The 25,703-nt window shown below is 41.2% G+C and overlaps 1 protein-coding gene across 1 annotated transcript; it reads right to left on the bottom strand.

Annotated features, from left to right (window-relative positions):
- Positions 1-353: 353 nt before the first annotated feature.
- On the bottom strand, positions 354-17,407 carry LOC102446760 (vomeronasal type-2 receptor 1-like). Its single transcript, XM_075938366.1, has 6 exons — positions 17,236-17,407; positions 11,040-11,347; positions 7,742-8,611; positions 4,235-4,462; positions 3,160-3,283; positions 354-2,091 (listed from the first exon to the last, which is right to left on the bottom strand). The coding sequence occupies exons 1-6, from the start codon at positions 17,405-17,407 to the stop codon at positions 1,094-1,096; spliced, it is 2,700 nt and encodes an 899-aa protein (XP_075794481.1). The 3' UTR covers positions 354-1,093.
- Between the last annotated feature and the right edge of the window lie 8,296 nt (positions 17,408-25,703).

Genomic DNA, 25,703 nt, shown 5'->3' with positions numbered 1-25,703 from the left:
TAAAATCAATTTTGCATGCCCCAAACCTGTGTAAACTAAGTCTGCAGGTTGAATTACTAGATGTCCAGTTTGCAACAAGAACTCCTGGTTCAAATGGCAGCTTCACTCAGCACCACTGCCCCAGCCTTAAGCGCCCTTCTGCACCCAAACTCCCTCCCAGAACCTGTACCCCCAACCTCCTTCCCTAGCTCTGAGCCTCCACCCACACACACCCTAAACCCCTTGCTCTCAGCCCAGAACCCCCTCCTATACCCCAAGCCCCAACCTGGAGCCCCCTCCTGAACCCCAAAACCCTTGTTCCCCACTCCACCCAAGAGTTCTTAGCTCTAACTAGAGACCTGACTCTCCCCCAACACACACCAATCTCCTGCTCCAGCCCAAAATCCCTTCCTGCGCCCCAAAGCCCTCATCCCCAGCCCCTCCCCAGGTCTCATCCTTCCTCCTGCACCACAACCCCTTATTCCAGTACAGAGCCCCCTCCCATACTCTGAAACCCTAATTTCTGGCCCCAGCCTGGAGCCTGCATCCCCCGCCAGAGCTCCCACCTCATCCCACACCTCATGCTCCTGCCCAAGCCTGGTGATGAGTGAGCAAGTGAGGGTGGGGGAGAGCGAGCAACAGGGGTGGGGTTGGAGTGAGTGGAGAGCAGAGCTTGGGAGAAGGGGCAGGTCTCGTGGAAGGGGAGGGGCAGGAACAGGGGTGGGACAAAGGAGTTGAGTTTTCTGCCATTAGAAAGCTGGCAGACTACTTACAGGTAAAGTTGCTGAAACACATAATCTAAGCGAGTAGGTTCCACACAGTCTTAAAGGAAAGCATTTAATATCCCACAAGAACATATGCTCCCCTCATTCCATCTCTCTTACCCTGCACACTCCCTATTTATTTAGCATAAAAGCAAACATCCATCTATAAAAGCTCCCCAGTGGTGACATGCCTTATTTTCTCAGTACATGTAATATGGTTTGAATTTGGTTGTGCCATCTTTGCATTGTCCCCCAAGAACCAGAATCTATAACTTTACATTGGAAACGATGGCAAATCAATGGTACAGGAAAATCCATAAATGCTAAAGAGCAGGAACTCAAAACATCTTCTACTCATCAAGTGCCAGAGTGGAGAGGGTACTGTTGCTAATCTCAGTGGTGCATGAGGCTGAGCTGGGCGGAGCACTCTTGTCATTAGTGGTGGCTTTGCCTGAGATAATTTCCTCCGTATTCCTTTCTGGCTTCAATAAAATAATGTAACATTTTGGCACAAATATGCAACCAAGCAAACCAAAGCTTGATGCCAAAATTGCAAATATCTCAACAGCTACTTTGAATTTCCCTCTTGTACTTAAATAGGCTGGAACAAAAGAAATCCAGACTATGAAGAATACCAACATTCCAAAAGTGATAAATTTAGCTTCATTGAAATTATTTGGTAACTTGCGAGCTATGAAGGCAGTGATGAAGCATAATACAGCAAGAAATACATCAAACCCAAACATAATACATAAAAATTCTATGGAGCCTTCATTACACTCAAGAATTATCTTTACATTTTGAAATTCCATATTTTTGTACACATATGGAGGAATACATGCAAGATAGGCTGTGCAAATACACACTTCAATTATCACAGAGATTAGCACAAGAAGTTTTTGATGAAGAGGTTGCATGACTATATGAGCATGCTTCTCTGTAGGCTTGAACTTGGTATGTCTGTATTTTAACAGGAGCACAATCGTTTTTCCCAGTATACAGGACAAGCAAAGAGAAAACCCCAGGGCAAGGATCACCTGGCGGATCTGACATGACCACTCTTCTGGTTTACCAACAAAGAAGAAGGAAGATAACAAAGTAATGACAAGAGATAGCTGAATGAGAAAGCTCAGCTCTCGGTCATTGGCTTTCATAAGAGCAGTGTTTCTGTGCATTCTAAAAACAAAGGTCACTGAAAGGACAATACAAGCTCCAAACAGAGAGAGAACTACCAGTGTGGTCCCTAAAGCATCAGTATAAGCCAGAAACTCCACCTCCTTTAGCACACATTCATTCTTGGGTGTATTGGGCCAGTAATCATCAGGACACTGAAAGCATTCTCTTGCCTCTGTTAAATACATAAAAGAGAATTTTAACAGGATTTAGATATGGACCGTTACATGTATCTGTTTCTAAAAGGCTCACTTTTTTTTCACTTGGGTGAAGCAAAGAAGTTAACCATTAAGAAGTTTGGGCAGATGGATTCCTCCTGCTAATGGAATCTCATACCATTTAACTGGGAGAGCTGCTGGGGATAAAATTTAGCTAATGTGTTTCAGTAATTGAAAATAGCTTCTGTAAGGCATGCTCTGACATATAAATAGCATTCTTCATGTTGACATGCTCGTAAGAGTAGAAAAATTATAGAGGGTTCAGATATGTGCTGTGAGATGGATAAAATGATTGGCAAGCTTACTTTGTAGTCAGCTGCTCAAAGAGCTCAAGCTATTTAGCTACCCAAAATGAAAATTATGGGTGATTTGATCACACTTTAAGTATCTACACGGTGCACCGAAATTTGGTAACTGAGGGCTCTTCAATGTAGCAGACAAAGGTATAACATGATCCAAGTTGAAACTAGCAAAATTTTTACTCAATAAAGTGCACATTTTTAACAGTGAAGATAATTAACCATTGAAACAACTTACCCAAAGTTGGGATAGATTCTCCATCACTGGCAATTTTTGAATCAGACTAGCTGTTTTTTTAAAAGATTACTCCATCTCCATGAGAAATTCATTCAGAAATCCTATGGCCTACTTCATGCAGGAGCTTAAACTAGATGATCAAAATGGTCACTTGGAGCTCTACGGTCAATGAATTAACAACTGGCTAGAAACTGAATTTCAGTTTTGTGGAAAATTTTGAGTTTTCAGAAATATTTTCATGCTGAATTGGAGTGGTTAGATATAAGTACCTCACTACAATGGTGAAAGGTTTTCTACAAATGCTATAGCCAGAGAGAGATTTTATGAAGCCTTGAGTTTGCCAGTTATAAAAGTTCAACTGTATCTGAAAGAGAACTATGGTCATTCTGACTTTATTTCCTGTAGAGCTGAGTGATAGAGGCCTTCACTGTTTTATTATCCAGACAAAATCAGAGATATGTCTAAAAATATTCATTTTTGTACTGTACCTGTTTCATTACTTATCTCTCCATCTGCACATGGAATACAGACAAAACAGCACACAGGCACTCCATGTTGGATCCCCTTTCTTGTACCAGATTGGCAGCTTTCAGTACACACAGAGCGGGGAGGCTACAAAGAACAGAATACAATGTCAAATCTACTTCTTCTACAGATAAATGCTTTAAGTGTATAAATATGTAGCTAACAATGGTTCATTCCCAAAATGCAAGCCTGGCCTCCCAAAAAAGTTAATTTATTATGCTCTAATTGGGACCGTGTCATCTTTTCTACCCTAAAACTTAAGAGCTCAGTTCTGTGCTCCAGATAAAATGTATTATTTGTTATTTTTCCACCAGACAGACTGGCCAGACTAAACTACAGACAGTGTATTAAATAATTAATGCACTGCTAGAACATTAAAAATGCAAAAAAAAAAAGTTATCCATTACTGTAGGAAGCAGTGTCACACAAGGAGTAAAATAATGCATTTTTATAAAGAAATTGGTTGTATTTTAAATGAATATATCCTTTACAAAAATCCGTACACTTCTGTACTCAACCAGACAAATTGGTTTCTAGAAATAAGTTTTGTTCCTAAACAAAGATATAATGTGTGCATTTGAACAAACATATATTTGTAGATTAAATATGTGACTTCAAACACACTGAAAAATGTTCAAGATCAAGACCACTTTCTAAGTGGCAAAACCTGCAAACCTTACTCAGAAACTACTCCCATTAAGTCAATAAGGAATGCATGATATGGCCAACACAAAGTAATCACAGATTTATTTTCATTTTTATTAATTATTATTCTTTATTTCTATTGCAGCAGTATACTGACCCCAATCAGGGATAAGGGACACATTTGTATCTATACACAACACAAATTAAAATCCGGCCCAGATATTTTATAAACTAGTATTTTGACTATATACACAACAATGAAATAGACAAATAGAGCGAGGTAGGGCAATGGCTAAGAGGTGGGATAACTGAACAGGCAAAGTGAGTTTGCATAACACCAGTCTCAAAAGTCACAGAGGTAAATTAAGAAGATAAGAGGAAAATTTTACTAACTTTTAATGTTGGAGTGTTCCAAAATATAGAGTCATTGTTATATATCTTCATCTCATGCCCATCTTTTGTATCATTATAGATTCCAATCTTCACAAAGGAGATTTCTCCAGTTTCTTTTAACTGCCAGTTTATAATGTCATATGATGCATACACATCTCCATTGTCATCTATCTTTATTAGCTCATTGTCAAAGGTTGTAAATTTAACATTCTTCAGATAATACATTAACTATAAATCAAAAGAGGAAATTTATTTACAGAGTTACATACACTAGTTAGAGTTGGAAAGGATCTGAAGTAGGACATGGAACTGTCGTGTCTTGAAATGCCTCAAAGATTTTTAAAAATTAAAATTAAATAAGTTTTAAAACATAGAATCATAGAACTAGAAGGGACCTTAAGAGGTCATTGAGTCCAGTCCCCTGCCCTCACAGCAGGACCAAGTACTGTGTAGATCATCCCAGATAGATGTCTACCTATCCTGCTCTTAATTATCTCCAGTGATGGAGATTCCACAACCTCCCTAGGCAATTTATTCCAGTGTTTAACCACCCTGATACTTAGGAAGTTTTTCCTAATGTCCAACCTAAACCGCCCTTGCTGTTTAAGCCCGTTGCTTCTTGTCCTATCCTCAGAGACTAATGAGAACAATTTTTCTCCCTCTTCCTTGTGACACCTTTTCTCCCTCTTCCTTGTGATACCTGAAAACTGTTATTGTGTCCCCTCTTGTGTTCTCCTTTCCAAACTAAACAAGCCCAATTCTTTCAGTCTTCCTTCATAAATCACGTTCTCTAGACCTTTAATCATTCTGGTTGCTCTTCTCTGGACCTTCTCCAATTTCTCTAAATCTTTCTTGAAATGTTGTGCCCAGAACTGAACACAATACTCCAATTGAGCCCTAATCAGGGCAGAGTAGAGTGGAAGAATGACTTCTCGTGTCTTGCTCACAACACTCCTGTTAATGCATGTCAGAATCATGTTTGCTTTTTATGCAACAGTGTCACACTGTTGACTCATGTTTAACTTGTCGTCCTCTATGACCCCCTAAATCTCTTTCAGCAGTACTCCTTCCTAAGCAATCAGTCCCTATTGTATGTGTGAAACTGATTGTTCCTTCCTAAGTAGAGTACTTTTATTTGTCCTTATTAAACATCATCCTGTTTACCTCAGACCATTTCTCTAGTTTTTCCAGATCATTTTGAATTTTGACCCTATCCTCCAAAGCATTTGCAAACCCTCTCAGCTTGGTCTCATCTGAAAACTTAATAATCATACTCTCTATGCCATCATCTTAATTAATGGTGCATCAACATACATACATATAATCTTGTGCCAGAGAAGTGGTCAAGTAATCCCCCCCATGGGAAGAAAAGCAAGAGAGGAGGAGATTTTTCATCAGTCTCCCTGTAAAGATGGGCTGTTTGATGCTTATTACACTATCAAACTGATTGATATTCCTTGAAACGCATTAAGTTTTATGTTGTAAAACTTCTATGTAATTCTATTCAGGTCTATTAATAACTACTGGATTTTACCACTTCCAATGAAAGTTCATTCCACCTACAGCATTCATCACTCTGCCTAAAATAATGGCTCCTTAAGTTCCTCTGATATGTATTGGGACAAATCTGCATCTAGAGTAAATTATCCTAAGTCTGTTAATTTAAATGGGGTGGTGACAGATTTATACAGGTTGCACCTCCCAAAACCAGGATTCTCTGGTCCAGCAACATCCGAGGTCTGTCTAGGAGCCTGGTGAGGCTGGTGTCTGCGGAACCTGTGTCCAGCAGCTTGGTCAGGGCCAGAGATGGCAACCCAGTCAGGGCAGAGCCAGAGCTAGTGTTCAAAGGGCCAAGGCCAGCGTTCAGCAGCTTGGACAGGTCCAGAGTCAGCATCCATGGGACAAGAGCCAGGGTTGGCAGTAGCAGGACCTGTGTCTGGAAGCCCAGCTGGGGCCGGCAACCCAGCTGGGCTTAGGAGGGACAGCTGGGCCTGGATGTAGGGGGCCAGCTGGGGCAGAAGCAAAGCCAGCAGCAGGGAAGGGCAGCAGGCTCAGGGGCTAGTGGCTGGGGATCTCCCCATAGCCAGAAAATTCCTTCCTACCGGTCCTGAGCATGCTGGACCAGGGAGGTCCAAACTGTATTAACTAAGGATCTGCTACATTCCTTATTAACTTGAATGTGTACCTCCTATGTCTGGTGTGTCCAAATGATAACAGTGTACCAGATTCTGCCATGGGGTATGTGTGCAGTAGAACCTTGCTCCTTGAGTAGTCCCCATGAAATCAGTGGGGCTACTTATGGATCAAAGTGCTACTCAGAGCCAGATTATCAGGCTCTGGCCTAAAGTCTCTCATGTCATTTACAAACCCCCAAGAACTTGAAAGCAAGGAATAGACATTTGCACTGCCAACTTCACAAATACAGTCTCAACTAACAATCACCTTGGCTGTGTCTAGACTGCATCCCTTTTTCATAAAAGGGATGCAAATTAGACATATCGCAATTGCAAATGAAGCGGTGATTTAAATCCCCCCCCCCCCCGCTTCATTAGCATAAAAATGGCTGCCGCTTTTTTCCGGCTCGGAGCTTTGCCTCTTAAAATGGGGGATAAGGGATCTTTCGGAAAAGGCTTTATTTTCCGAAAGATCCACGTCTAGACTGGCGCTTTTTTCTGGCAAAGCTCTGAGCCGGAAAAAAGCGGCAGCCATTTTTATGCTAATGAAGCGGGGGGGATTTAAATCCCCACTTCATTTGCAATTGCAATATGTCTAATTTGCATCCCTTTTACGAAAAAGGGATGCAGTCTAGACACAGCCCTTATGTTAAAAGGGCCTGATTATCGGATTTCACACCAGCAGAATTCCATTCTCCTATCTACTTACAGCCTTTGACCAATATTGTCTCATTGGTTCCATGTACTCCCCTGTTGGTCTGTCTATACCCATTAATCTCTTGTCTGGCAAATGACTGTAAGCTCTTTAAGGAAGGAAATATCTTTTTTGTACAAACAGCACTTCACATAGTGGAATCTCAGACCATGTCTGGGGCTCCTAGTCCTATCATAATACAAATAATAATAACTGAGCACCCCCACAACATCCCTGTGAGATAAAGTGCCATTATTTAACTAATGCATAGACTGACTAGCCCAGGGTTACACAGGACGTCTGTTGCAGGGCAAGGAACTGAAGCCAGGTCTCCTGATTCTTAGGATAGAGGCCCTAACCACAAAACCATCCTTCCACTTGCTTTACACAGATGTAAGCAAAATCTGAATCAGGCTCATCTAGTACAAATCATAAATCATGACTTGATTTCACCATATATTTTACATTTACTATTCCTTATTTATTATTTCATTTTTTCTACAGGTAATACTGAATGTATCTTCTTTAGGGATGTATTTTAAAAAATTAAAAGAAAGTTAAATGCATTTGTGCACCCCACATTAAAGTTCTTTCTTTAATGCATCAAGTAAAATTATATTAGGCAAAATTAATGCTTACCTGCCAGGGCTCAAAATCATCTATAATTGCACAGGATTTTTTTGGAAATGGTCCGTTTCCTTCTACGCAGGTGTCTAAATTGTTAAGGGCATGGGCCACAGTGAACACAGCTTTATAGATATTATACGTTATTCTGAGTTCTGAAACATCCAGGTAGGTATTTTTTATGTCCTCTAGTTTCTCCTTTCCAGTACAGAGCTGATGAAACACAGGATTTACTCCTCTCTCTTGGCCTGATACATTTGTTCTAAAATCTGTATTATAAGGTACGCTGCTGTTAGGCCAAGTACAATTGAAAGCAGTCTGCCAGAACTCAATAGTCAAGTCATCGCTAGCATCATTATCTGGATGCACATCAAGCAGAAAGTCTTTTAACCCTGGTATGTCACCTCTCCGTATGCCAAAACCAATGGTCCCACGAAGGAATGGGAAATATTCAGGCTTAGCAATTAGTGCTGATGTAACCCAGGCCTCACTTGCAATCCAGGTTTTGCCAGTAATGTTACTGTGTGCAATTTCTTCCATTAAGGGACTGAGATCAATATCAGAAGAATATACTACAATGATATTTGCTGTGGATTCTTTTATAGCATCCACAATTGCTAGGATTTTTTCCCTGGAATATATTTTTGGAATGGTCTCAGAGAAAGCAATGCAGATTCCATATTTCTCTACATTTTGTTTAAAATACTTTATTCCATATTTTCCATAGTCATCATCTGCTGCTATTGTTCCTATCCATACCCAACCAAAATGTCGGACAAGTTCTGCCATAGCCAGTGACTGATGGTCATCGTTTGGAATAGTCCGTAGAAAGGAAGGGAACTGGTACTTGTCAGAAAGAACCGAGCAGGAGGAGGCATAACCAACCTACAAAAAAAATGTATTGATGCAGAGATTACTGGCTCACTTGATGCTTTGTTTTTTCACTTTCTTCTGTGTATGTATCATTGTTAATTATAGTGCAACATTCACCATAGCCAAGACCTAGTGTTTAATATCACTATGCAGCCTCATAAACTGCTACCTCATTAGAGATTATTTTTATGTTGCTTATATGTCAGAACCTGAGTTTTCATAAAACTAAATAACAAGCCTTGATGGGTGTGGTGATGGATTTCGAAAAGCGAACCAAGTACCAATCAAAGCAATACAGAGAGCTTGAAACAAAAGCGCTGAGAGAAGTGCGAATGCTCCTACTCAACGGGGTGTACACAATAAAGCCTAATAATTACAATACAAGCATCTGAGCCAGGGGTCAGCAGCATTCAGAGGAGCTTTGGCCATACCACTTTTTGCCCAGCCATTGTCCCTGCATTGTCTGCTGGAAGGAAACAGAATATGAGCTACAGGATGGCTCTGAGCCAGCCACAGATCCCCTTACACAGAAGTGCCCCATCAGTGGACAGTTAAATCTGTTCTGTAGCCAGCAAAATGTGGGAAAGTAACCTGAGTGCTGTCAAAGTGTGGGGCTTTTGGTTTTGTTGGTCATTAAAGTCAATGGTAGGTGTTCCTGAGACAGGATGCGCGTATTTAACCCTCAGGATGTAAGCTTAGAGACAGGCAAAGCTCTGCCAGGCATTTATATCAGTTTTGCCTGAGGATAAAGGTCAAAATTAAAGACTTAGACACTAAAGATCCATCAGTTTCAACTCAGCTGTTGTGATTTAGTCCACACTGACCCATTTTTGTAAAATGTGCTCTTCTTTAGAAATAACCTGTCGCCATTTCTAGGTTATGATGCTTGTGCCCAGTGAACTCTTGATCCTACAAATTGCTAAGGGAAGAGCATGCAGGAGCTTGCTAGTCTCAAACTACCAGAATTTTTAACCCCACTTTACTTGGCTAGCAGCTGCTAAAAATACAGTTTGAAGAATTTACTTTTCCAGGGGCATTTAATGATAACTTCAATTCCTTGTTGACACTTCTATTTGTTTGGCTATTGTTTTCTTGGGTATTACAAAGAATTTGGATAGTGTAATTAGTGAGATAGAATAGTAACCATTATCAACGTTTCTTGGGAATTGTTTGTCAAAAATAAAGTAACCTTACTCAGAAATTGGCAAACAGAAGGCACTTTAATATGGCTGATCCAAATCTAGGACTCAGTTATGCAAACTACAAAACACATTTTGCTAAGTTGCTCAGGTCCTATATGTTCAGCAGCCTGCAGGAGATATTCAGTTCTTGACCGATTCAGGCACTGGGAGATGTTAAGAGAAAAGACCCATAGGAAGAATTCTATTCCCTTATCATTTGTACATTCGAATACATGGATTAAAACTGATATTTAAATCAGCCCATAGCCTGCTTATTTCTGAGCACCATGGGCGGGATCCAGTTCTCATTGAAGATGCTGGTAAAATCCCACAGACTTCAATAATTTTACAAGATTTTAGCATGCACTTTATTGTCATAGGACATGCAACCAGTAGTACTAGTAAATGAGAGGGAGTATGGCTAATTGTTAGAGGAAGGAGCAGGGATTTGTTACTTCTGGGTTTAGCCCCCACTCTGAAACTTGCTCCCTATGTGTCTTTGGGCAACTAATATAATTCTTGTATGTTTCAGTTCTCTCACTGTTAATATATTGTTTGCAGTGTTGTTGTAGCCATATTGATCCCACAATATTAGAGCTACAAAGTGAGCTAGGTAATACATTTTACTGAACCAGCTTCAGCTAGTGGAAGATCAGCTTTCAAGCTCCACAGAGCTCTTCTTTAGGTCTGAGAAAGTTACTCGGTGTGTGTCTACACTGCAGCTAGAAACCACAGCTGCAGCCTGAGCCCAAATGGCTACACTGCATTTAGTACTTAGTATAAGCCCTAGTACTTGCCCCCAGTCAACTGGTACAAGGCTAGCCACATGCCTAACTGTCACAGCTAAATACAAGGTAGAACAGATTGTTTATCCTAAATAGTTCTTACAATATGTGTTAGACCATTCAAAGTGAAGACCATTCAAGGTGTAGACTCCATCTTGAATAACTTTAATAACTTCTCTATCGGACCAACTCCTGTTAGTGGAAGAGAAGCTTTTAAGCTTACACAGAGCTCTTCTTCAGGTTTGGGAAATGTTAACTGCTTATACTCAACAATCTGTTAAGTTTTGTGTTTAGCTGTAACACGCTGAGTACTTTTCCTAGGCCAGTATCAAAGCTCTGTGTTGCTTGAAAGCTTGTCTCATTCATCAGCAGAAGTTGCTCCAATAATGAGAGATTACCTCTCCCACTCTGTTATTCAAATAATGGCGTATTGCTCATTATATTTAGATTTTAAAAAATACCACCTTCATTTACCTCAGGGAAATAATAGAGCCCTAAAATTCTTGAAGATGCAATAGTCAATGTCGATCCACCAGCTCCAATGACAGCTATGAGAGGTGCACCAGCACTGCATCTGATGTTGGGCATGGTTTCATTCTGCCCAGTAAGGTATGCCAAAGTTGCTTCAACAGTTCTGGATGTTGTAAAGCAGGTATCATAGATGTGATAACCCAGTGTTATATTTGGAAGAATATCTAGCCTATTGTTAACCTCATGGATGGCATGTATCATGGCTTTGGCCCAACGGAAACCTCGGAAGTTAAACCTGCAGAGACAAAGTACTTGTCAGTGCTGAATACATTTGCCAGAAGCACTTCCACACAAAACACACTTATTCTGTCATTCCTAAAAGCAAAGCAACATATTTTCTGAGTGCATGGTTTTCCCTGAAAATTAATGGGGTGTGTTGAAATCTGATCAAGTTGATATAATTGGAGAGTGTTCAGAAACTTCTAGAAGGCACTCAGCATCAGCTCCAAAATGAACAGTAACTGAATTATCATGGCGGGTCTAACCCTGCAGGCCCTTACTCATCTGAGTAGTCTCATTGTCTTTATAATCTTGTTGCAAACACTGATCAGTTGAGTAAGGACTACGGTCACAGGTCTTTCTTTAGTAGTCACTTTTTTCTGCTGCCACTCATCAAAATGAGTGTGAGGAAGACCATCACTGCAGCTACCATGGGGGACCCCATAGGATCCCAGGGTTGATAGAACGGTTGAGACAGCCACCGTGTTGGTGCTGGGAGTCCTTTGCCTCCTTTCCTGGTGCTAGCTTGTGCACTGTTGGCACACTGTGCACTGCGGAGGAGGTACTTGGCAAGAGCTCTGCTGAGCCAGGGTCGGGCTGTGGCCAGAGGGTTCTCTCCATAGGAATCATTTTGAGTCTCTGCTCACAGTTGTTAGGGATCCTCAGCCAGAAGCCTTTATAAATCCAGCACTTATCCTTTTGGTGACTCTCACCAAGGCCCTTCAAGCAAGAAGTGTGGATGTCACTTTTCAGCGTAAGTTTACTATACTTTGCCCATGATTTAAACCCCAGAGTCTGAGGCGTGCCCTGGTGTTGGCGGAGAATTGGGAGAGACACCCCCATAATGGAAATTTAGAAAAAACGAACACTAACATTACAACTGTTACTAAGAAAATTAATTGACTATATACAAAATCATAATGGGACACTGCTAACCGCGCCTGAGAAGCGGGATCAAGAGACATTCCAGCAAGCCGTCACCCATGATAAGAAGGATTTGAAGGGGTGGCAGGTCATCATGGTCCTATATTGAGCAACATATAAAGGTGCAACTCCACAGGTTCCCCAGGCCAACCCTGCTGGTATAGCTAGGAGAAAAATCATCTAGTTCTCATGCACACAGCGTATGCATATACCTGATTGGAATTTATACAAACAAGCTTTCAAAGAACTATGATTTATTCAGAACTGAGTGTAAATCCATGCTACATTCAAAGCCTTACTGCTCCGCTTTGACAGCATTTGGGAAAATGGTTGGAGGGAGGGATGCTTTTGTTGTTTTATAACCACCTGAGGAGCCTTTCAAGATACCAAACCAAAAGAAGCAATCTCTGTTGTTGGTTGCTTGAGAGTCATAAGTACAGGTCTTACATTTTAAATATTTGAATAAATAGTTTGGAGGGGGGGAGGAGATCATCATAACTAGAAATAATTGTACTTGTGTAATTTATGTATACCGGCTGATTTTGAGATTTAAAACAGACTTCTACTCTCTCTACCCTAACAGACTGAGTTTGCTACAAACCACTAATAAGGGAAATCTCAGTTCAGTGATGAATTCGATGTAATAAGCCATCAAATAATTCACTTTAATGGGACTCTTCTGAAGTGGCTTTGATCTGTGAGGGAGTGAAGGAAAGTTTTGTTCCTGTTGTGGAAAAATCTGATGTGCTTATGTACTGGCACAATATTACCCAGACACTACACAAACACCCTAGAAGCTTTAATAATGATAATAATTTGTACAAGTCCTGTTTATGGAAAGCAGAACCAAAATAGAGAAGCTAAAATGTTTCTTTGCTGTTTCAATACAGGAGACCCTCACTATTCATGGAATCGTTATTCACAGTTCCATGTATTCGCAGGTCTTCAGTCCCAGCTGCCAGGCGCCATGGTGACTTTCCTGTGCCTTCCGACATCTGTGGTGAATTTCCTGCAGAAGGTGGGACCACAGTGATTTCCACACAGCTGCCAAGCCCTGCAGTGAGTTTGGGAGCCGTGGGGGCTGAATGGATCACCACAGGGGACAGGAGCTGCGGCTCCTAGTATTCGTGAATTTTGCCTATGAATGGCAAGGTTTTCCTGCATGAGCCAATATCCCTCTCCAATACCACAACGAGTGCCCTTTCTCTCTGAGTTTTGTCTTGAGAGTCTCAGTCACATGAACTCAAACCTAGGAGTGTTTGTCTAGGCTTCAAGTCTTTCCTCTCTTCAAACATTTAACTGTTTTAGGTGGAGTACCAGTTTCCACAGTCACATCCGAGCAATCCATTCTTATGGAGTCAAAATCCAATCTGTGCCTAAAACTGGCACTCCGAGTTAAAACATACACTTGATGTTTTGTGCTCTCTGGGAAACAGAAAAGGGAGCCAGGATGTCACCAAGAAAACCCAGCAGAAGCATCCCAGCCAGCCCTTGCTGCTTGTATTGCACTGCAGGCCTGTAAGCAGCAGCAGACCTGCTATTTCTGACATGTTCTGCTGACCTAGCCATAATGTACCTAAGACTGGACTACAATCCTGAGCGGCCCAGTGGTGATGGGTTAGGAAGGAAGAAAGGAAGCAGGCAGGCATGCTCAGCTGGCCTAAAATAAATTTACACTCGAACAAAACACCAATGCCACAAGTAGTTATGAGAAAATATTTTACATTTGCTTCCCTCCCTGCTATCCCTTCCCACTTCCCCCGCATAGCACAGCCAGACCAGAGATTATGACTTGTGAATTGTATTCACTTGTCATAAATATACAGTGCCTTTCCAGAGAATGAGGGCTGATCCTGCCAGGGGCTGAGTATCTTCAAATCCCATGGGACTCAAATGACAGTAGAGGGCCCTCCACAGATTAATCAGATTGCTTGACTTTTCTCTCACCCTTTTAGACCAGCCTATAATTTGGATGGTGACAAGGTGTCATTGTGCAACATGAAAACTTGCTTAGTTTTAGCTCTCCCTGCAAACTCAAGGTTGGTTACTTGCAAACCACCCTGGTTGGAAAATTCACAATGATCTGCAAAGTTTTCAGAGATGTTCAGATTCAGGCATTTTGGTCCAAACCAGGGTTTCCCAACCTATGAGTCAGGACCCAAATATGGGTCGCCATTACATTTCAAAAGGGTCGACAGGTGTTTCTCCCCAGGTGGTTCTGAAGAAGCCATTCACACATTTTTTGAATTGCTCTGGGTCAGAAAGTCTTCCTGAATTGTCAGAATGGGTCCCCATCTGGAAAAGTTTGGGAACCGCTGGTCCAAACCATTTTTTAGTGCAAACCAGAACTTAATTTGTGCTATGGCTGAGCCCCAGTACCTCTAAGCTTGGTAGTTCATAGACCCAACATCTCTGGGTTTGCTGCACCCAGCGGCGGATTTAGGGCCGGGCGAGCAGGGCGGCTGCCCCGGGCCCCGCGCTTCCCGAGGCCCCGCGCATGCGCCTTGGTACCACGGCACATGCGCTGTGTCAAAGGGGGGGGCTGCAAAATTTTGCTGCCCGGGGCCCCGCGGCGCTGCCCGGGGCCCCGCGGCACTCTCATCCACCCCTGGTTGCACCTGTTATATGAATGTAAAATAATTTTGTTAGCCTTAGCACCTAACTGATTGAATTCCAGCAGCTTTTTCATTACACATTAAGCTCTGGTGCCAATTCTTGTTGACTGAAACAGAAGGAATGATTTCGAAGAACCCATGAAACGTGGAGAATTAGCCTTAATGGAAAGTGAATTCTGACACTGAAAACCTACATTTTTATATCAGTAGTTTGGTTCAAAGAATTACATCCATTCAGTTTAGGAATAGGAACCTGGACCCTCTGTGCTCAATGCAAACTCACTAACACAGCTCAAATTTCAGATATAAAATTCTAAATATTATTGAAATGCTGAGATGCAATCTGTAGCCCTTCCTCATGGACAACATTTTTAAATAATAAATACATTTGAGAAAAATTGTAAGCTTTACACACTGAAAAAGGGGAGAGATTCATCATGAAAACTATACACTATGAATTATTCACACAGCTTTACTTGCGGCTGGTCGATGTAGATTTTTTTCCTTCTCAGAATAAATAATTGTCATATACCAATCCTATTTCTATATAATATGCTTCTTCTTCCTCAAAAGCAACAATAAAAACCCCTGAGGAAGCGTATGTTGAGCTATAGCTATTCCGATCTATGGTGTAGTTACTATAGAGAAGAAAGCATAATTTCTGTTCTGTTTTTCATTATGTGGGATGTGCACACAATTGATGTACAATGCTTTCAGAAATGTGATATTATTTCCAGCAATACTGCTGCTATTTTCTACTCAACAATGCCAAAAGCTTTAACAAATACTTTATTGTGATATATACTGGGGACAAAATCTTAAGAGATGCTAAACACATGCAATTCATAATTATTTGGGAGTTGCTGGCATTCCACATTTCTCAGCATTAGATTCTTTACTTACCATTACAGAATAATAGAACACATTTTGCAACAAAGTAATCATAGTGGCAAGTTTACCGGGAATTACTTGCTAGCAAATTTTAAAAGGTATAAAAATTACATATTGTTTAAAAAAATACAATAAAATTAGTGTTATCAAGTATTATTTGCATTTTTCAAACTCGAGGGTACAAGGATTATTTTTATAGCCTGTACTCTACTGTCAGCTTTTGTGCAAAATTCATATTGACTTCCATGAAAGTTCTGTGCAAGAAGCAAGGGTCTGTAAAACCACTAACCAGCATTTATTGAAGTCAGTCAGAAGAAGAGTAAGTCCTTGTTCTTTATTCAAATAGTATGTAATATGGGTCTGATTCTGAAAAGGGATGCTGAGCACCTGCAATTCCCATTGACTGCAAAGGAAACTACAGGAACACAGCACCTGCCTGCATTGGTAACTGGTGATATTAGTAATAGCAAAGTGTTCTATACCATTTTTATCTCTTTTCAGAATCAACTTTACTGGCTCCTAAAACATACAGAATAAAATATGGTTAATGCATAGTGTGTAATTACCTTTATTCATAAACTCACTGCAGCGGTCTTGAAAAAGTTCCCCAGGCGTTTCACAGTACAGCCTACCATACAGTTCACTGAATGTGACGAATAGCTCTACCTGCAATTGAGTCTTAAACCCCTTAAGTACGCATAACACTCTCTCTCTCTGCTGGGAATGGCCCTTCCAGAAGAGCACATCAGTAAAATCTGTGACATTTTAATATTCCCTAAACATAGACACTATTTCACGGTTACTGGACAACAAAAATTGGTGTGATTTTACTCGGTGTTGTAAATGTATTGGCTTGGGAACAATGCTGCCAGGTGCTAATCTATTCGATTCCATCAAGATTTTCATGCTGCAACCATTACAGTGGTGTTTGAGCACCTACTTCCTGCTCTAGGACTGCACTTAACCAGATGTCTAATTGAAAACTTATTTATATTCCCACTTAAATCATTAGAATTAGCCATGTGCATAAAGTTAGGCACATGTTTAAGTGCTCAGCTGGGTCTGGGCACTATTGAGAGTCCACAGTCCCCTACTACTTAGAATAATTAATAAACGATGCTAGAAAATTCAGATTTTAACACAGACATTGTGCTGACTGTAAGTTGGTGACTAGTCACTGCAGTCAGATTTACTCACAATATTGAACAAAAAAACAGAAAAATGGATGCCCTTTATGTATCTGTCTCTTGCACCCAAATGAGCCATATCTATAGATAACCTTTCTGTCAAGTGAGTCTAAAAATGTTCTTCCATGGTCAAGCCACTCAGAGCTACTCTTCAACTTGTCTTAAGTGGAAGCCACTATTTGCATATCTTACACACTCTAACATGTTTATTCAATAATAAAACACATACACAGGCACTCTCACACATTCCCACCTGCATTTATCCTCCAAGCTGCCAGGGCGGAAAAATGTCTTACCCTTCACATTTTGGTGACACTGGCTCTGAAGAAGTTGGTTCTTTTTCTGGTATAGACCTGAAGTGAATGGGAAACATTCCTCCTATGATCAGCGTACGATTCTCAGATTCCACATAGCCATGCAAATCAAATTTTCCTAGCAATCTACATGTACCTTCTGCACCTTGAATGGCCAACATACGCAGAAAGAATGCAAACAATCCTAGAAGCAAGCACAACTTCAAGCTGGCCATTTCATTAGGAGCCACTTTTGGGAAATGATCAATGTAAAAAATACTCGAGCCTTTATAAGGCCCTTGACTATATATTTACATCTATCATCCTATGAAAGAATAAGCAGGTTCCCCAGAGACATAGCTTGCTATCCTTACTACCTAAGTGGCAAGCCACAAAGACTGTATCTCATTTGCAATGCACTATACAGAGTGAGGATTATGCGGATATTTTGAAAAGTATCTAAAATTTGCCCTGTTCCTTAATAATCAAATTAAAATGCAAGTTATTTGTATTATTTTGTGTACTCCCTACTGTTGAAGTGCCAGAATTCTGGCTCTGATGTTTCCATAATGAGTTAGGACCTTTTAGGAAGGTGCTAGGAGAATATTTTTAAATTATCTCTTCATAAGTCGTATTCAGATGAGCTATTAATGAGGTAAGTATGAAAATTATGCAGGAGCAATCTCTTACTTATAATACACATCATAGTAGGAGACAGATGGATCTGATCCAATTATATTAGATACAGATGTGTCTGCTTAGGCTTTGGACACTCTCAGTAAAAGGAAGCCTGATGATGATGTGGACACACTGCCGGGTGTCTACTTACTTACCATCAGAAGTCTTGCTGGTGTGGATGAACCTCTCCCCACATATTATGGGTGTGTTTCTTTAAGAAAGATGTTGACACGATTAGAATAAAGATCAGACTCCAGAGGATTTGGGAGCCAGCTGCTCCCCCTTTGAGCTTTAACAATCAGTTTCACCTCAGCACCTGGGTACCTTGTACCTAAAAACCAGTGCAGCTTTTCACTGTAATCTAGCTAAATATTTTGATTTATAGTGTCCAGATATTAGAAAAAAATACTACTCATTGCAACTTCTGGATTTCCAAATTGTGGCATATAACACGAGAATTGTGGTCCAGCTCGTTACCATCAGTCTCCTTAGCTTTTTCAGTCATGCGCTATATATTTTGTTGAAAGAGAAACTCCTAATGCCTTTGAGAATGTGTTTCCTAGAAAACCTTATGGCCCGCTTGCAAATTTGATTAACATAGAAGCACTTAAGAATGCTCAAAAATGAAGGGAGAAATCATGAGATAAATAAGACATAAAATAGCTGAACTGGGAATGACCCTCACAACATGCAATTCATATTTTCCATTTTAGCTCCTTCTCCAAGAGGAACATTAGTGGTTTGTGAGTACTGTATCGAATTAATTTATGGTAAATGTTATACAAATGTAAGTGCAACTCCACTACAGGGACCCTTAACTGAAGCTAGAGAAATACTATTCAGTGGCCTATGCCATGAGTTTGGAGAGCTCAAATCCAGTTCCTGAATACCACGTCCTGTTTCTTAATCAAACTGAAGTCAATGAGTTTGTGGGTATTTAGATCAGATGCAAATGGCCATTAAAATAAAACCCTCTACAACTGACATTAGTTGGCATTTTTGCTGACCTTCTTTAAGGAACGGGCATGAATTAAATGGGGATAGAGATTATTATATCGTCTCAGGCTGCCACTTAGGAATGGTTGCTCTGGGTCAGAATGGAGTCACCATGTCAGGGCAATGCGCGTGAAGTTTGTGATGCTTCTGCATTGTGCTGTATCAGCTCTGTGGCTAGAGGACATCAAGCTCCCAGGTTGGTAGGTTAGATCTTACTGAAGCACTAAGTTTCCACAGAGGTTTTTTTAAAGAATAAATTGCAGGGTAGAAAAATGTACTGCTTGTTCAAATTGTGAAGAAGTAGGTGCAGATTCTTTTCTACTCTTGCTTTCCCACAGTGTATTAACTGTTCTTCAGTCCTAGCAACTATAAACCATTTTTTCCATTGTTTAACGTGGCTATGGCTCTAACACTGTGTGTGCCTGAGCCCCTCTTTCATACTTTCTAGGTCACATGATCTTAGTTTTTAACACAATACACTTGTCACATCTTGTCTTTACCTTCCAGCAACAGAAACACCTGAACCCAGAAGCATAGGAGAGGCATCTGAGGCATCAGGGGACTGAGCAGTGATGGAAAATTACATGCTGCTGAGTTTGGTACCATATTTACTTTGATCGACTTATTAACTCTTTGAAGGAAGATCACATTATTTACATGAAAAAGCTCTTTGTATCTCTTAAACATGAGGGCTGTGTCTACATTGGCGCGATCTTGTGCAAAAGCGGCCACTTTTGCGCAAAAACTTGCTGCCTATCTACACTGGCCGCGAGTTCTTGCACAAGTACACTGACATTCTAATGTATGAAATCATTCTAATGTATGAAATCTTCCTGTGCAAGAACTCTGATGCTCCCGCTCAGGAATAAGCCTTCTTGCGCAACTGTTCTTGCGCAAGAGGCCAGTGTAGACAGGCAACATGAATTTCTTGCGCAAGAAAGCCTTATGGTTAAAATGGCCATCAGAGCTTTCTTGCGCAAGAGAGCGTCTACACTGGCATGAATGCTCTTACACAAAAGCACATCTCTTGCACAAACGCACATGCCAGTGTAGACACTCTCTTCTGGAAGAGTTTTTGCACAAGATCATGTCAGTGTAGACGTAGAGGAGTAGTTTACTATCCCTGCCTGTCACTGCATGAGAAGAATGACAGGCAAACACTGCAGCCATGTATTGCAGTTACAACCATATGCAGATACTGTTATCTTTACAAGTCCTAGATGAGGGACCCCCATAGAGACCTCAGATCCTGCTTATGAGCAGTCCCATTGCCTTGGGTTTATGGACATGTCCACTCAGCAAATTAAGTAAGATGTGACTGTGGCCCAGGCAGGCATACCCCTAACAGCTTTAATCTTAAAATAAATAAATAAATAAATTTTAAAAAAGCAACAATGGTCCTGTTGCACCTTAGAGAATAACAAAAATATATAAATAGTGTCACGAGCTTTCATGGGCACAACCTGCTTATTCGGGTAAGTGGATTGTGCCCACGAAAGCTCACAATACTATTTATATATTTTTGTAAGTCTGTAAGATACTGTAGGACCATTGTTGTTTTTTAAGTTTTTTTAGTTACAGACTAAACCGGCTACCCTTCTGAGAGCTTAACCTGGATAGACAGGATAAAGGATAACAATAGTATACCATGTAGACATGGTAGCCAGGCTTCAGCATGGGGAGACACTGAAGTACATGCCTGCCAGGGAACCAGAATATGTTGCTAGCCAGTATTGAAGTCTGTGCCACCACATCAGCATTACAACTGTTATGCATGCTAGCTAGAATAAAGATAGCATGGGCATGCTGCACTACAATTACTCCTTTGTTTGCTGTGTAGACATCCCCTAAGTGAATGAGTAAATGTAGCAGAGTGAGGCCAAGGTTAGGCTTGAGCGTAGCACCTTGCTCAGAACCACGATACTCAGTCCACTGAGAAGGAACATATGCTTTTCAGCAGCAGAAATGAAATGGAAAAGGGTTTTACTGAGGTTTGCAGAGCTTTTAAAATGGTTAATGGACATTAGCAGTGATTCCTATTCAACACATTTATCATTTCAAATAGTGATCTTTGTGCTACTAGATCTCAATTTATCTGCATGAAAAAATACAAATAAATGTCTGTCTAGTAAGTAGGTTTACCTCAGCCCTGATCATCTAGCGATCTCCCCTAGTGTCTGAAACGTCAGAGGGTTTCTTGCCAGTGCTTGTGTAAGAATCTCATGGGGCTCCCTTATTATAGCTGTGTGATTTGCATGTTCTACATTGCACAATATGTTAAATGCATTATGGGTTGATTGTGTAACTTTGCTGCCTCCATGGCAGACAATATTCACAGAGTCCAAGGCCAGAAAGGGCCATTGCGATCATCTAGTCCAGCAATGGGCGACCTTGGCTAGTGAGTGGGGCTGGGTGGCCCTCCTTCATCTCTATGGGCCACAGGAGTGTTGTAAACAACACATTCCCCCAGAATAGGGTAGTTTTGTTAACTGTGCTTGTGTACCTAGAATTTGCAGTGTGTGCAGATTGAACTGTAGCAGCACTTTGACTGGCTGCAGAGGGAGTGCACGACTCTCACAGTCTATGTTGTGCGCTATCAGCGGGCAACTCACTTCACATGCCTTTGCTTTATGTGCGTGTCCTTTTAGTAACCTAAGAGGCTCAAGAGGCTCCCTTTTTATGTTTTATTATTATTTATTGCTGTTTATTTGTTATATTTAGAAAAAAATTACATGTACAGAAACCAGCAGAGTCTGACAACCCTGGGCATGGGCAATGGTAAACAAAATGTCTTGGGGGCCACACACAGAACCCTGATGGGCCACAGGTTGCCCGCTACTGATCTAGTCTAAGCTTCTGTATAACCCAGGCCATAGAACTTCTCCCAAGTAATTCCTAGAGCAGAGCTATTAGACAAAGAATCAGTCTAATAGTTAGTGATGAAGACTCCACTACGACCCTTGGTAAATTGCTCTGTTAAAAATGTATGATTTATTTCCAATCTGCATGTGCGTAGCTTAAGTTTCCAGTCATTGGATCATGCTATACTTTTCTCCCTTTGTCGTAGGTATCATACAAACATACAACAGACCGTTCCTGCCCCAAACAGCTTACAGTCTAAATGTGCTGTCATCAACACACACTCATTCCCTGCCAACCAGTGAACAACAATGAATTACCTGAAGAAAAAATATAAAAAATGATGAATTAATACACCACTCTTGGTCACTCTCTCATTCCATCGCTAATTCTGGAGGTTTTTTGCCTTCCTCTGTAGCATGGATCACGGAACACTTGCTGGAGGATTCTCTGCATCTTGGGGTCTTCAAACCATCATTTGAGGACTTCAATATCTGAGATGTAGGTGAGAGGATTATTCTAGGAAGGGGTGGGTGAGATTCTGTGGCCTTCATTGTGCAGGGGATCAGACCAGATGATCATAATGGTCCCATTTGACCTTAAAGTCTATGAGTCTATGAATTCAGATACCAGGGGCTGCTGTAATTCATTCAGAACTTCTAATTAAAAAAAATTATATTTGGACACGATATTTTCCAGAGAATTTTTGCCAGAGAAGACTACTCTTAGCTATCCCTTAGAGTAGAACTGGATTTTGTTCTTTTCTCTGCAATGTAACAATCTTGAATTTTGCACCGATTTATCATTTAAATCCTGCATACACCATCATTTAACATACGTCTCAGCATGGGGAATGTGACCATGGGCATCACCCACAAAACATTACTTTGGGGAGGTCACACATTGCTTCTCCCTATCTCCATCATGTTTCCCCTTCTTTGCTGCCGCTGCCGCTGGATGCACCTCAAAATCCACTACTAAAGGCATTCTGGGGTAAGGTGATTGCATGGAAGTGCAGGCAACACATCCCACCTCCAGAAATTTAGTGCATCCACTTCAAAATCCAGGTTTGTGTTAGCTGAGCCAAGCTTTCCCATGCATTGAGCCACTGTGTCTTGCAAAGGGCTACTTAAATTTCATTAATGAAATAGTGAGAAATCCAGTCCAACTGTCCACCGTGATAATCAGGCTTCTCTGAATAGGAGCATTACGTTCTGTTCATCTTTTTGTTTTTCTAATATAATATCACAGTAGCTAGCTACTGAATTTTGCTATACTTCTTTGGTAACACAAGATGGCAGCAGTACTGCATTGGTTGGTTTAGCACTGGACAAAACTTTGATTTGGGGCATTCCTTGGTTCCTATCACAGTTCTATATATAAAGGGCCCAAAACTGCAGTGGAAAACAACTTTTGGTAAAAATTGAGGATGGGGTCTGAGAATAATCTTATCTCTGGTGAAGCGTGTATAAGGTGGATCTGCCATGAGGGCTGCAATTTCACCATGAGGGCTGCATCGCGCAGGTGTAATCGTGACGAGAAAGGACACTTTCATGGCCAGGTGCTGCATGAAGACCACCACTAATGGTTCAAAGGGTGGTCTTGTCAATGAGTTCAGCATTAGGTTAAGACCCCATGATGGAACAAGTAGGCATATATGTGGACGTGCTTTGGATAGACCAGCTAAGAATCGTTTGACGATCGGATGAGCAAACACCAAGACATCATTTACCAGTTCATGAAAGTCTGGATGGCCAAGAGATGAATTCTTATGGAAGTGATGGAGAGCGCAGCGGCACTGAGGTCAATTAAGTATTCCAGCACAGTAGGTATTGGGGAGGTATGTGCTTGTAGATGGTATTGATTGTACCATTCCTGAAACCAATTCCATTTGTTTTGATAGGTGCATCTCATAGAAGGACGACTACTGAGGAAGATCTGTTTTACTCTCTGAGAGCAGGTAAGTTCATCATTCTGGAGCCATGAAGAAGCCAGGCGGTGAGCTTAAGAGCCTGACGGTTTGGGTGATAGGTTTATCCATTGTGTTGACTGATAGGAAAGAGAATGGGGTTGGCAATTGACAGGTAATGGAGGTAAGGAAACCAATATTGTCTCAGCCAGTATGGAGCTTTCAGAATGACCTTTTCTCAGTCTGCTTGGATCTTGTGGATTACCCTGGTAACCAGGGGAATTGGGGGGAATGCATATGACAGAAGACCTGTCCACGGTATGGTGAAAACGTCTCCTGCCCGAGTGCTTGCCCTGACCCCGTCGAACAGAAGCTGTGACATTTGCAGTTGACTGCTATTGCAAAAAGATCTATGACCAGAAACCCCCACTGTCAGATTATGGGCAGGATGATTTTGAGGCTGAGCTCCCACTCACGTTCAGAAAAATGTCTGTTCAGTTCATCCACCATAGTATTCTATTGGCCTGATGTGTACATTGCCATCTGTGTGATGTTGTTCTTCACACACCAGTTCCAAAACTTGTTTGCCTCGGCACCTAGTAAGAATGATTGGGCACCTCCCTGTCTGTTGATGTAATACATACATGGAGCGTTGTCCATGTGTGGTAGGAAATGGAGACAAGCATTGCGGACCCCCCTGAATTCCAAAATATTGATGTACAGTATTGCCTCTTGATATGACCATCTGCCATGGACTGTGTGATGTCCGCAGTGAGCACCCCAGCCCAGAAGGGAAGTGTCTGTAGTTATTACCTGTGAAGGGCCTGGTTGGTGGAAGGGCACCCCAGAAAGGTGATTGTATGGATAGGTCCACCACTGCAGTGATGTCAGCACCAATGCTGTAGCTGTAACTGGTTTGGCGAAGTTGTGTTCGTTGGGGATATACATTGTAGACATCTCATATGTAGTCTCATGAGAAGTACTTCAAAGGTAGTAGCCTAGGGCCTGAAAACGTGCAAATGTTTGCCACTGGGAATTAGAGAATGTTGTCTATTATGTTGCACAGGGTCTGAAAGCAGTTTAGAGGAAGAAAGATTCTGGCCACAGTACAGTCTAGTAGTGCTCTAATAAATTCTATTCTTTGGGTGATATCCAGAGTAGATTTTTGTATGTTTATCAGAAGACCCAGGAGGGAGAAAAAAAATCTCAGGTAATATCTGTCATGACTATTGTGTGTTGTTGAGAAGTCCCCTTGATTAGATAGTCATCTAGGTACGAAATATGATAGCACCCTGCTTTCTGAGGAAGGCCATCACTACTGCCAGAGTCTTGGAAAACACACATGGTGCTATTGATAACTCAAAGGGGAGGACACGGTATTGGTAATGTTCCTTGCCCAGTGTAAACCAGAGTGAGCAGGGTGTATTGTTATATGAAAATATGCATCTTTATCTTTTTTCAGGAAAGAAAACACTGCTTGAAACTCTGTCTTCTACCTATAGGAAGTATTGTGAAGATCTTTGACGCTGTTTAATTTCTCTTTAAAACCCATATAATCCCATGGAGAAACGACACAGCAGGAATATTATTCCTTCTCTCTTTTATATGCCATTCATATAACAGTTTAAAGGACTCATTGATTGTCCGTCTTAGCATGTTTCAATTTAGGAATTAATATGAAGAGTTTAGAAGAAGAAAGGCTCTGGCCACAGTAGAGTCTCGTAGTGCTAGACTATTACAGGTGCAGTCTGAATGAATGCCATAGGTTTCTCTCAGGGCTGCTTCAGCTCTCAGGTATTCTGGTTTTTTTCCCCCTCTTAGATTCTATTATTCTTGGCATTTTGTTTGCCCCACTGTACTGATGTAGAGCTGGACTACAGGAGAAAACGTATTTAAACAGCACCTTCCTAGAGAGTACCAAAGATCATGCAGCACCTCAGTCTGTAAGTCCCATACAAAAGACTCACACTGTAAAACTGCATTGCACTTGATTTTGGTGCTTCAGAAGGAGAACAGGCTCAGTTACTTCTGCCAGG

The sequence above is a fragment of the Pelodiscus sinensis genome, chromosome 10 (assembly GCF_049634645.1).
Source record: "Pelodiscus sinensis isolate JC-2024 chromosome 10, ASM4963464v1, whole genome shotgun sequence".
Classification (NCBI taxonomy): domain Eukaryota; kingdom Metazoa; phylum Chordata; order Testudines; family Trionychidae; genus Pelodiscus; species Pelodiscus sinensis.
This window is presented reverse-complemented; position numbering and strand designations above follow the sequence as displayed.

Excerpts from the sequence above, each read along its gene's own strand:
- LOC102446760 (XM_075938366.1), bottom strand. The coding sequence starts at position 17,407 with ATGTTGGCCATTCAAGGTGCAGAAGGTACATGTAGATTGCTAGGAAAA. Across the intron at positions 4,463-7,741 it reads ATGATTTTGAGCCCTGGCAG|TTAATGTATTATCTGAAGAA; the intron begins GTAAGCATTAAT and ends TTTGATTTATAG. Across the intron at positions 3,284-4,234 it reads GGAACACTCCAACATTAAAA|CCTCCCCGCTCTGTGTGTAC; the intron begins GTTAGTAAAATT and ends TGTTCTTTGTAG.